At 44.2% G+C, this 13,632-nt stretch overlaps 1 protein-coding gene across 2 annotated transcripts in view; it reads left to right on the top strand.

Moving 5' to 3' along the window:
* Nucleotides 1-8,175, top strand: part of CA8 (carbonic anhydrase 8) — a 76,723-nt gene extending 68,548 nt beyond the window's left edge. The window contains exons 8-9 of one of the 2 annotated variants that reach the window (XM_060242964.1): nt 463-629; nt 7,575-8,175. In XM_060242964.1, the coding sequence (XP_060098947.1) occupies nt 463-597 (135 nt within the window). In that variant the 3' untranslated portion in view covers nt 598-629; nt 7,575-8,175. Of the gene's footprint in view, nt 1-462; nt 630-3,786; nt 3,832-7,574 lie in introns of those variants that run through there. The other variant, XM_060242965.1, reaches the window with a different exon arrangement.
* The last annotated feature ends 5,457 nt before the right edge of the window (nt 8,176-13,632 follow it).

Raw genomic sequence — 13,632 nt, 5'->3', positions numbered from 1 at the left:
AAAGGTTTCCTGGAGATTGGAAGAAGGGTTTGACTTCTTAATTTCTATTGAGCACATTTGAACAGTGCTGAGAAAATTGACTGAATTTGGAGCTTTTTGTTGTTATATGGTTTTATGCAGCATTTTGCATTTCAAATTTTAAAGCAGATGCTTTGGACTATAAGATGAAGAGGGATGTACATTTTAAACAATTCTGACCCATTTATTTCATGATCATTATATTTCTTCCCTTTAATTGTTCTCTCTCTCTCTGCTTTGAACAGAACACTATAGTGGACTATAGAGTACATAAATAAAAAAATATTGTTAAAAACCAGTATTTAGAAGTTGAAAATGCTTTCCCCAACTATGAGGTTGAAATCCTGTCAAAAGGGCTTATCTTTGAGTATATCTGACCAGAATTGCTCTCTTTTTTGATACTGATTTTGAAGTATACGATATGGTTTTTACTTGTTTTGTCAGATAGAAGAATTTCGAAGACTGAGGACACATGTTAAAGGGGCAGAACTCCTAGAAGGCTGCGATGGAATTCTAGGAGATAACTTTAGGCCTACACAGCCACTTAGTGACAGAGTCATAAGGGCAGCCTTCCAGTAGTAGAGAGAAACAGTGAAATAATCCTGATGTAGGTAAGTAATAAAATATCATTAATATGTATAAAGTAGAAATTTCTGCTAAATTTGGTAAAATCTACACAACATACATGATAGTTACCTTTTGAGGAGGGGCATTGCATTTAATTACAAAAGTACTTCTGCTTATTTATAGCTAAGAATAACAGGGATACATAACTAGTACATGAAATACTGATCTGTTAGTGCTCAACAAAAATAAATATAATTTATATTTAATAAATATAAATTATTAATTCTGGTTGCACATGCTAAGAGGTCTGACTTGACAATATCTCTATCCTGAACTCTGTTTTTTCAGTGACTCCAAGAGCTTACAGGGCTCTTCTTACAGGGCCTACTGTAAGCCAATGGAGGATTGGCTACATCAGGGGAGGGGGGGGTTAGCCTAATATACAAAGGAGTTCCTGCTACAAAAAAAGCCCTGGCCAAAGGTATCTTTAAACTTATCCAAATTGTATGTACTCTTATCCAGTATAAATAAGTCCCATAACTTCAAGTGCCATTCTTGGAGCAATAGAATTGAAGTAGTCTTCCAATGTGATACTATAAGACTTTCAGTAGCAATTATCATTATCATAATTAGTTTTTGTTTTGCTTTGGAAATATTGCAAGATTGAGAAGAAGAATTAATTCCAGGGCTACGGGAATCAAATGACCAGTCATAATTTGGTGTTGGATTTAGGGTTGCCAAGTCCAATTCAAGAAATATCTGGGGACTTTGGGGGTGGAGCCAGGAGACATTAGGGGTGGAGCCAAGATCAAGGCTGTGACAAGCATAATTGAACTCCAAAGGGAGTTCTGGCCATCACATTTAAAGGTACTGCACACCTTTTCAATTCCTTCCTTCCATAGGAAATAATGAAAGATAGGGGCACCTTCTTTTGGGGCTCATAGAATTGGACTCCCTGGTCCAATCTTTTTGAAACTTGGGGGGTATTTTGGGGAGAGGCACTAGATGCTATACTGAAAATTTTGTGCCTCTACCCCCAAAAGCAGCCCCCCCCAAAAACCCCAGATACCCGCAGATCAATTCTCCATGCTTTTCTATGGGAATAAATCTCCATAGGGAATAATAGTTCCCAGCAGACATTTCCCTCCCCTCCCCCCGCTTTCTGACAACCCTGAAGCGGGGGGAGGGCCTCCAAACCGGGGGATCCCCTGCCCCCACCTGGGGATTGGCAACCCTAGTTGGATTTGAGTTCAGCTATCAGTTTACAAGACCACCAGACATGAAAAAAAGTTTCCCCTTCCCCACATTGTCTCCAGCAGGTCGGAGGCATCATGGGATTGTAGGCAGGATAATTGATACCTAAAGCATCCATAACGGATGCTGATTAAAGTTGCAACAGGTTGTATTACATGGTTGTTTTGACAGAGCTAGTTGCCTATCATTCTCCAAGTCATACTGATATATTTTTTCCTAACCAGAATGAACATGTTTATTACGAACACTTGAACAGAAATGCTGCTGATACACAAATAAGGCCATAGCTACCTGCAGTGGGTTTACACATGGAAGACTATTGTATGGCAAGAAGACAGTGAATCTTTACAGAACTCTAACTTTGAATTCAATCTATTTGCTTGTTTTCACTCTGTCCCAGGCTTCAGGCCTGCACTGCTCAGCCAATTTGTGCATCATTAGATAATGTTGAATGCAGTAAACAGCTTCCTGGGAGAAAGCATGTCATGGACAGGTGCTGGCACTTGTATGCAATCAGGCCATACTTCTAAAAAGTTAGGCAAGGCTCAGATCTTGCTGGTTGATTGAGAACTTTGTAGATGTGTGACCACCAACTTTCCCCAAGGGGTTACACCTCAAAAGGACTGCTAGGAATCCCCCAGTCTTCAGTGAGGGATGTAGTAAGCTTATCTTTGCTTGAATTTGCTTTGTTATGTAACCACCACCCTCCATATACCACCTTTTAAAATCTTAATAAACACCACCTTATTCACAGGCAATTTGCCTCCTTTGGTGTATCCTGGGAACCTAGGGTTGCCAATCCCCAGGTGGGGGCAGGGGATCCCCCGGTTTGGGAGCCCTCCCCCCACTTCAGGGTCGTCAGAAAGTGGGGGGAGGGGAGGGAAATGTCTGCTGAGAACTCTATTATTCCCTGTGGAGATTTATTCCCATAGAAAATCATGGAGAATTGATCCACGGGTATCTGGGGCTCTGGGGAAGCTGTTTTTTGGGGTAGAGGCACCAAATTTTCAGCATAGCATCTAGTGCCTCTCCCCAAAATACCCCCCAAGTTTCAAAAAGATTGGACGAGGGGGTCTAATTCTATGAGCCTCAAAAGAAGGTGCCCCTATCCTTCATGATTTCCTATGGAAGGAAGGCATTGAAAAGGTGTGCTGTCCTTTTAAATGTGATGGCCAGAACTCCCTTAGAGTTCAATTATGCTTGTCACAGCCTTGATATTGGCTCCACCCCTAATTTCTCCTGGCTCCATCGCCAAAGTCTCCTGGCTCCATCCCCAAAGTCCCCAGATATTTCTGGAATTGGACTTGGCAACCCTATGGGAACCTAAAAGAAGAGTCCAGAAGGTCCTGATTCTAAAAAAAGATGCTGTTCATTATATTTCCCTGGGTTGGCTCAACACCTACATTTTTGAGTTTTGAGTTTTTCAGGCATGCATGGGGCCACTGGGGAAGACATCTGTGTCTATCAGTATATGCAGAATCCTGGAAGAGAACAATTCTTGCTTCCTGGGGCTATTTCAGAATGCTCAGAGAAACAGTGATTCTAGCTTCTCTAACTGTCATAACAGACTAGAAGCAGACTTTAAATCCTACGATTAATTTGTGGGCTGCAATTCAAAAATGTGTTCTAAGCCAATTTAAAGTGGGATGCCCCAGTGGTGCTGCTTGTGTTTTCTTTGTTAGCATAGGTTCTTTTAAAGAGAAAGACAGACAGAGGGACAGAACAGAGACAGACCAAAGCAAAGAAGGATAGAGCTCAAACTATGTTATAATGTGTGGAAACTGGATTTTATGCTGTAATAATTTTTCATACTGCTGCATGATACAGTGCAATCTGCCAGAATTTTTCCTCTTACTCTACTGTTAATCAGTCACCTTTGCATGTGATTAGCCACTAGAGATATGATGCACATTTATGGTAAAATTAACAGTGTACACCATGTTGCAGTGTGTAATTAAAGGTGGGTCCTGGGTTGGACAATATCGGAGACTGCAGCGTAGTCCAAATTAAGCAGACACTGTCCACTCATTGCCCTGCAGAGTTGTTTGTTTGATTGCTCTCCTGTTGTCAACATGTCCTTTACCCTACTGGAATTTCAATTATGTGATACTTTGCTGCAGTCGCAAAATGCCATTATTTTATTTTTGAAATGGATGATTTCAAATGCATCTTGATTTTTGTATAGAGATTACTTGGGGGAAGACACAAACATATCCATGTCAATTTTATTTTTATGGGACTGAATAATATCTTAAGGCCAATGCTAGTAATTCAGATTTCAGCAGCACTGAAATTGTTTGATGTGATCACTTTGAATGTTAAGCATGGAAGAGGTACCTCTAAAACATATTGATCTGAAATGGGAAGCTACTTCAGCACACTTGACAATGCTTAAAACTAATTGTTTGAAACATTTTTATTACTGTAGTTATCATTTATAAAATAACATGTAATTTTATAGCTCAGAACTGAACATCTAATAGATTAGGATTCACTGGAAGGCTGCTCTGAATGTGGGTCTTTCCATTCTATTATCCCACAAAGACTGAGTTTCAGTTTGAATACCCACGTTTCAGTCCTGTTTCTCCTTTGTGAGAAATGAACCTGTAAGTCTTTATTTTTACATTGGTTTTTCTTTCTTCATACTCAGTTTATTCCTGTTAAAATTAACACTGGCTTCAATGTTCTTTTTGCATTTGTTACATGATATATAATTCTTATCTGATATATAAAAATGAAATACAACTGACAAAAAATTGAAAAGAAACTTAAAACACTCACATCCCTAAATCAAGAGTTTCAGCCCATATAGATTTGCATTTTTGTCCAGAGCATTTTGCTGAAGGACACTTTATTTTCCATTTTGGATACACATCACAAAAGCCTAAGCAAGAGCTCAGAAAACATTCTCTTTGCTGAATTTTTCTCTCATGATATGAATTTCATGGTGACCTCAAATTATTCTTTTACAATGAAATTCACATCCTTGTCCTTTGGCTTCAATCTGATCTCTCATTAAAATTCCATTAACTGATTTGAAGCCTCTCCCTCATCTAAGTAGAATGTTAACTTCTTAACTAAAACATGCTTTGAAGGCCAAAAAGAGACGAGCAATTTAATATCCTTCGAACATATATGTAAAAAACCAGAAACAACTCAAATCTGGTTCTCTGAAGTACAAGAAAGATTAATGTAAACCAAGAGTCCAGAGGAAAAGTGGGGTATAAAAATTTTAATTAATAAATGACACTCCTAATTTTTCATGTAGATTGTTAGCCTTTTTAAAACTGAGGAGCATAATTTTAGAACTCATTTGGAGTTCTCTTGCTAGATAGGATTATAAGAACATAAGAAGAGCCCTGCTGGATCAGACCAGTGTTCCATCTAGTCCAGCATCCTGTCTTGCTTGATGGCCAGCCAGTTCCTCTGGAAGGCCAACAAGAGGGCACAGAGGATGAGGTCTTCCTCTCATCTTACCTCTTGGTTCTGGTATTCAGAAGCTTATTGCCTTTGAATATGGAGGTTTCTGTTAGTCAACATGGCTATAAGTATCGATAGACATATCCTCCACGAATTCACCTAATCCTTTTCTAAAACTGTCTATGCCTGTGGCCATCACTAAATCCTCTGGCAATGAATTCCACATTTGACTCACTCTCTTTGTAAAGAAATATTTATTCTCCCCCTCTTTCTTGAATCTACTGCCCATCAGCTTCATTGGATGCCCTCAAGTTTTCAGAATGATAATTAATTTTGTGTCATCTACAAATCTGGCCATTACAGTATTCACCCCCAATTCCAGATAATTTATGAACAAATTAAATGGCAACCCATTGTTTACTTTCCTTTATTTATTGAAACTCTGTTTTCTGATCTAAGCAATTCTTAATCAATAAGAGAATGCATCCTGTAATCCCATGTTTACTCAGGAGTCTTTGGTGAGACATCTTCTGAAAATCCATTTGAAAGTCCAATTATATAATGTCTACCATGTCACTTTTACCTACATGTTTGTTCACTTTCTCAACTCCCAAAAGTTGGTGAGGCATGCTGATTTTCCATTAGAAGGCTTAGTTCCTGCATGTGTATACTTATTCTATATTCTATATTACATCTTCTGCTAATTTTTGTGGGACAGCAGTTAGGTTAACAGGCTTGTAATTTCTTAGTTTCCCTCTGGACCCTTTTTAAAAAATTGTATAACATTTGCTACACTCCAGTTTTATGGTACAGTGGTTGAATTTAGTTATGTTACATATGTTTCGTAGATCAATAGTCTCACATTTGAGATTCCTAAGAACTTTTGGGTGTATGCCTTCAGGAGACTTAATGGCTTTTAATTTCCCCAATAGATGTAGAACTTAATCTCTCATCACCTCAATTTGATTCAATTTTTCAGACTTCCTTTCTGAAAATAGTAGCAGTAGCCCGGGTACATTCCCCACAGTTATTGATCTCCAGACACAAGAAAATTAGCAACTCTGGAGGTTAACCCTATGGCACCCTATCACTGCTGAGTATCTTGTCCAGAAACAAATGGGTGAAGGGAAGGGAGGGTCGCTGGAAACGTAGGCATTTATATTCCAATGCCAGAAGCCTCAAAGCCAAGATGAGAGAGTTGGAGCATTTGGTGTTAAATGACAATTTAGATATAGTGGCTATCACAGAAACATTGTGGAATGGGGAAAAATCAATGGGATATAGTCATCTTTGAGTATAAGCTCTATGGGGAGGCTAGAAAGGCACATATTGGTTGCTAGGGATGGGCATGAACCAGTGCACAAAGTAAACTTTGTGCTGAACTTGGACTGCTTTGGAGGTCATAATGCAGTCTTTGTGGAAGCACGTTTCCCAAAGATTTCCCCAAACTTTGAGTTTCCTAGAAAACCCAGCATCAATTGAGCAAACTCCCAGATGACAGTGAGGTGCAATTTTCTCCAACTTTGGAAACACCAACAGGGACCTTTCAAAGCTTGACAGGCATTGCTGGCTGCCAGTTACAGAGTTCCCATTTGTCTCTATGGGATCTGAAAGCTCTACAGACCTAAGGTGCAGCCCAGCTTCCCTTTGTTGGGTTTTGCAGTAAGTTGGAGAGGACCGGAATTAGAGAGAGATAAGAGGAAGCAGGGCCAGCCCAGCCACTAGGCAAACTAGGTGACTGCCTAGGGGGCTGGGCTTCTGGGGGTGACAAAATGGATGCCCCCCATGTGACTCTGTGTTGTTATCAGTGCAGAGGGGGTGCCAGAAGCTAGCCTTGCCTAGGGTGCCAGACAGTCTAGGGCTGGCCCTGGGAGGAAGTTGATCAGCTTTGCTGGGCAAAGGATTGCTCTTTGCTCTGTGTGTGCCACGATACCCAGCTTTTCTGCTCACACTGAGCAGTGGGGCTTCACTACTGGGTTCCTCTGAAGACAGCCAGCATTTATATACACCCCCTCCTTTTTGGGGTCAAATCTCTGGGCTGTGGTGTGTTTGTTGGGCCAGGATTTTGTGTGCTACCCAACCTGGGGCTTTGCTTTGGGTTCCTATTCTCTACCCACTCCTTTTTTTGGTTGTCTCTCTGGGCTGGGGTGTGTTTGTTGAATTAGTGGTCTGAGTGCCACACAGCCTGGGGCTTTGCTTTGTCTCTGCTATAGGTTCCTGAATGTAATAAACAGATTAATTACCATTATGTATTGCCTTTGATTAATACCTTAATTGGGTAATGTATACACTTTTTGTTGTGATTCAACCTCCAGATCCCTTTGATAGTGACCTTGAACCAGAAGATCCTCCCCAAAGGACATGTTGTCCCTGAACCTGCCTGAAACAGACCAAGGGGAACACTCCTTATTTTTATAAGAAGGAGGATGTGATGCTGGACTCTGATCTCAAGAGCAAAGACTTTCTAACAAAGAATCTCAACTTCTTTCTAAATTAATGCACCAAACTACACAAGACTGCTCATTGTCCTTTAGGCAAATGGTTGAACTGACTGAAGGTATAATTTGAGGACATTTAGCAGTTTCACAGGGTTAAGATATAACCCAGAGCATTGTTCATTTTAGCTTTCACTAAATGGCAGAGCTCTGACAGATCTCAAGCTCCCATTTGGATATAAGAGCTTAAACGAGTTCTAGTCTTTTTCAGATCAACATCTAGTTTACCTGAGGGGCCATTCTTCTTCAAACCCCTTGGTATCTGCTACTTTGCTGCTTACTTAATTCAGATGACTTAAAATTGTCTATAATTTTCCATCTGCTACCAATGACCTCCAATGTACCAGATCAACCCTTTGTGGATTTGCACAGTATCTGTATGTTTTTCACTTCATCTGGAATGGGAACCCTGTGATTGGTTGATTGTATCATAAGAAGATTTGTTTTCCTGTACTGAATTTTTTGGAGGGAGATGTGGAGGATTTCCTGCTGATGTCTGACTATAAGGGAAGGTCCAGCTAGCTATGTTGACTTCCCTGTGTATGAACCTCACTTGAATATGAACCTCTATCTGTTGTGTTCTTCTGTTGCAACGAAGATGGAGTTGCTGTGCTCTGGAAATTCATGGACCATATTTTTGTTATATGTACCTAACAATCACTAAAGTTGAGGTTCAGGAAACTATTCTATTCTAAAGGTCTATTGACCTTTAATGGCAATTAGTGTTTTCAACACCATGAATTAGTTGCAACACCATGAATTTCTTCTCCTAGCAACACTTTATTTTTTTTTACATTTGAGTCCCTCCTTCCTTTCCAAGTGTTAAATAAATGGCTGTTTGCTTAAATGTATACACATCTTTGAAAAATAAAAATATAGGTTCCCTAAAGAGCAAGGGATAAAGCACACAAATCAATCAACATTTGATTTGCTGATAAGTACATCTAAAGGAGGAGGAAGGGATGCAGCAGGCTATTTTAAAGGTATGTATGTATGCTTCCTTGTACTGTGTATTTCCTACACCACATCCCTTTACAACAGAGGTTGCAGTTTTAGCATAACCCACACATTATGTAGTTTTTCCTAAAATCATGAATATTTTGTATTGTCTATGTGCAATTCATATGCTTTAATAAACTATGAAATATATTGCAGTATATCCCTTTTATATAAGTTTGAAGAAGCTAATTTCTGCAGGCTTGGCATGATCCTAGTCAATGTTTATAGTCACCGTTTCTATTCTCTCCTGGTTACTTGAACCCTTTATGGATTTTCCGGGTTTCACTAAAGAGGTGCCTAAAGGATGAAAAAAATCTCGACACCGTCCGCTGCAGACACGAACAGCCCGATGCGGCCCTCCTCCGCTCTCGGCCTCAGACGCTGGGAAACCTCCGACCTGGGCGAGAGCGGCAACGAGCCTGAGCTGGGAGGGCGGGGTCGAGGCTATAAATAGTTCTGACGCTCCGCCCGCCTGCACTCCCGGATGGACGGGAAGCTCGATCGCAGCCTCCCCTCCTTCCAGGGAGGCAAAAAGTGGCCCCGTGGCGCGCAGCCGCTTTGCGGCGCGGTCTGTGCGGGGCCGAATAGTTTTGATCCCCTCCTTTTTTTGCTACATTAACTTAATTGCTAGAATCATTTTTCACAAATTCTTTTTTGTTTCTGTTTTTTTTTTAAATGCCTACTGGAAATATAAATATTGATTTCTAGTAAGCAATGTGAAGGAAGAAAATTGTGTATTTTATAGGGGTCCCAAATCCCCCGCCTGGGCGGGGGACCCCCGGTTTGGAGCCTCCTCCCCCCGCTCACCAAACATCTGGAAAGCGGGGGGGAATGGCGGCCCTTCCCACCAAGATGAGCCGAGCGCGAGCGGGCCTCTGGCTGGGTTGGCTGCCCACCGAGGTCTCACGCCGCTGGAGCTGGGCGCTCCTTCTCGGAGCCCTTTTCTTTCTGGTGGGGCAGCTTCCCTTCCCGCCTCAGCCCAGCTGGCTGGGGGCTCTTCCGCACCCTGGTGGTGGAGGGCCGGCTGTCCCCGGAAGGAAGGAGGGAAGCGCGCTTGTGGCGGCAAAATCATCAAAGCTAAGGCAGGCAAAAACATCAAAGCTAAGGCAGGCAAACAAATGAAAGAAAAGTGAGCTCCGTTGCTGCTGGCCGTGCTCGCTGCCTTGGCGCCCGCAGCCACTCAGCAGGCGACGACGGCTCCAGCCGCATCACCACCCCCCGACGAGCCAGCGGGTGGGCAAAGGCCCAAGAAGAGAGTCGCTGCTGCTGGGGTCTTCCCGAGAGGAAGGGCAGCTTTCCCAGTGGGGCGACTCGCCTCCAGCCCTCCCCGTCCAAGAGCAAAGGAGCGGCGGCGGCTGCAAGCTGCGCGCTCGGCCAGCCGGGCTTGGGTTTCTCCGGGGCTTCTTGCTCTGAGTGGGCTTTCTTCTTTTGCTGCTTGGTCGCCGCTCGCCTGCCGGGTAAGAGACTTGCACGTGGCCAAGATCCCCGGAGAGGAGGCGGCTGAGAGGGGAGAGGATCGCCGTCTTCAAGTCCTTGAAGGGCTGTCCTAGAGACGATGGGGTGGGATTGTTTTCTGTGGCTTCGGAAGGCAGGACCAGAACCAGTGGGTTGAAATTAAATCAAAAGTTTTCAGCTCAACATTAGGAAGGATTTCCTGACAGTTAAAAGTGGTTCCTCAGTGGAACAGGCTTCCTTGGGAGGTGGTGGGCTCTCCTTCCCTGGAGGTTCTTCAACAGAGGCTAGATGGCCATCTGACAGCAGTGAAGATCCTGTGAATTTAGGGGGAAGGGTTTGTGAGTTTCCTGCATTGTGCAGGGGGCTGGACTAGATGACCGTAGACGTCCCTTCCAACTCTGATTCTGATTCCTCAGTGGAACAGGCTTCCTCCGGAGGTGGTGGGCTCTCCTTCCTTGGACGTTTTTAAACAGAGGCTAGATGGCCATCTGACAGCAATGAAGATCCTGTGAATTTAGGGGGGATTTGTGAGTTTCCTGCATTGTGCAGGGGGTTGGACTAGATGACCCTGGAGGTCCCTTCCAACTCTATGATTCTAAGATCCCTCCTTCCGCTGTCTCGTCCTCATCGGGTTGCCAGTCTCCAGGTGGGGACAGGGCATCCCCCGGTTTGGAGGCCCTCCTCCCGTCTCAGGGCCATCAGAAAGCAGGGAGGGGGGGAAATGGCCGCTGGGCACTTTATTCCCTATGGAGACCGATTCCCATAGGGTATAATGGAAAACTGATCTGCAGGCATCAGGGGCTCTGGGTGGGGTGGGGGCTGTTGTTTTAAGATGAGGCCCCAAATTTGCAGCATAGCATCCGATGCCGCTCCTCAAAAGACCCTCCAAGTTTCAAAAGGATTGGACTAGGGGGTCCAGTTCTATGAGCCCCCAAAGAAGGTGGCTCTGTCCTTCATTATTTCCAATGGAGGGATGGAGGGAAGGCATTGAAAAGGTGTGCGGTCCCTTTAAATGTGATGGCCAGAACTCTCTTTGGAGTTCAATGATGCTTGTTGCAACCTTGCTCCTGGCTCCGCCCCCAGAGTCTCCCGGCTCCACCCCCAAAGTCTCCTGGCTCCACCCCCAAAGCCCCCAGATATTTCTTGAATTGGACTTGGCAACCCTAGTATTTTATAATATTCAGCTAATTATCTTCATTTTTTATCTTCTCTTGTCTTCAAGGAGGCTGGCCTTATTGCTTACCTGGATGTATAGCAGTCCCCTGCCTTCCATACAAGGGCTGCAAAATCAAAAGATAGATAAAATCCAGCCTGTATGCATGCAAATGTAAATTAAATTGCTAACAGTGTTGCTTATTCATATGCAATTCACATCTATCATTACCAGAAAAATCAGAATATCCTGAATACTAAACCAAGCAGAGAGAAATACTCAGTATATGCTCAGAGACATTGATCTTCAATATTTCTAAAATATTCCAATATAAATTCCTGGCAAGGAAAAGATTCTAGCCACACAGAATCTCCATAAAATAAATGTTTTAACGTAATTTTCTGTTTAATGTTTTGAATTTTAAATTTCAACCCATTAAGCAGTGGTGTCCAGTAAAGGCTTCTGGGAAATCATAGAACTAATTAGGCCATTTAATACTCAAAGAACAGTTGTATTGGGAAGCAACCACATTAATAAGTGCCTTCAGGGGTCATTTTGTAGAAAAATTGGTGGTGGAGCTCATCCAAGGATAGTTATGCAGCTGCACCTACTATTCAATGGACAAGGAGGTGGAACTCTCAGAAGGAGGTGGAACTCTCAGAGAGTTTCAGAAGCTGTGCTCCTGTGAGCTCCCACTGAATCCAAGGCCTGAGTACCTTTATCAAAGGGAGCATTCCTCTTTTGTAATTATATTTGACACAATAAATATTGGGAGACATACTTTTTTCTCTTTATTTTATTTATTTATTTATATTGGGATTTATACCCCGCCCTTCGCACCGAAGTGTCTCAGGGCGGCTTACAACATGATAATTCAAATACTACAATTTAAAACACTTACAAGTAAAATTAAAACCATAAATTAATAAAAGCAAGATAGATAAAAACCGGCGGTCTACAGATGCATTTTGTTCCATCCAAAAGATTTCCTTGTCAGTCAGTATTATAGGCCTGCCGGAAGAGGGCTGTCTTACAGGCCCTGCGGAACTGCCCTAGGTCCCGCAGGGCCCGCACCTCCTCCGGCAGCTGGTTCCACCAATAAGGTGCCGTTATTGAGAAGGCCCGATCCCTGGTGGATTTTAGACGGGCCTCCTTTGGCCCGGGGACTACCAACAGGTTTTGTGAACCCGAGCGTAGTACTCTCTGGGGAACGTGTGGGGAAAGACGGTCCCTAAGGTAGACAGGTCCTAGGCCATATAGGGCTTTAAAGGTAATAACCAACACCTTGTACCGGACTCGGAATATTACTGGCAGCCAGTGCAGATCCCGGAGCCCCGGCTGAATGTGCTCCCGTCTTGGGAGCCCTAATAACAGCCGGGCAGCAGCGTTCTGCACCAACTGCAGTTTCCGGGTCTGGCACAAGGGTAGCCCCATGTAGAGGGCATTACAGTAGTCTAACCTCGAGGTGACCGTAGCATGAATCACTGTTGCCAGGTCGTCACGTTCCAGGAAGGGGGCCAACTGCTTCGCCCGCCTAAGGTGAAAAAACGCGGACTTGGCAGTGGCTGCTATCTGGGCCTCCATTGTCAGTGAAGGCTCCAACAGCACCCCCAGGCTCTTAACCCTGCCCGACGCTGTTAGTGGCGCGCCGTCAAAAACTGGCAGGGGGATTTCCCTTCCCGGGCCGCAGCGACCAAGGCACAGGACCTCTGTCTTCGCCGGATTCAGCTTCAGCCCGCTCAGCCTAAACCACCTAGCCACTGCCTGTAATGCTCGGTCCAGATTTTCTGGGGCGCAGGCGGGCCGGCCATCCATAAGCAGATAGAGCTGGGTGTCATCAGCATATTGATGACACCCGAGCCCGTACCTTCGGGCAATCTGGGCAAGGGGGCGCATGTAGATGTTAAATAACATCGGGGAGAGCACCGCCCCTTGAGGCACCCCGCAATCAAGCGTGTGTCTCCGGGACAGTTCCTCCCCAATCGCCACCCTTTGTCCCCGACTGTCAAGGAAAGAGGAAAACCATTGCAAGGCCAACCCCTGAATCCCTGCGTCGGCAAGGCGGCGCGCCAGAAGCCGATGGTCGACCATATCGAACGCTGCCGATAGGTCCAACAACATCAGCACCGCCGAGCCGCCTTGATCCAGATGCCGCTGAAGGTCATCCACCAGGGCGACCAGCACCGTCTCCGTCCCGTGGCCCGGGCGAAAACCAGACTGGTAGGGGTCAAGGACAGAAGCGTCCTCCAGGAAGCCCTGTAGCTGCAACGC

The sequence above is a fragment of the Heteronotia binoei genome, chromosome 7 (genome assembly GCF_032191835.1).
Source record: "Heteronotia binoei isolate CCM8104 ecotype False Entrance Well chromosome 7, APGP_CSIRO_Hbin_v1, whole genome shotgun sequence".
Classification (NCBI taxonomy): Eukaryota; Metazoa; Chordata; class Lepidosauria; order Squamata; family Gekkonidae; genus Heteronotia; species Heteronotia binoei.
Note: the sequence above shows the minus strand (reverse complement) of the source record. Positions and strands in the feature narration are given on the sequence as shown.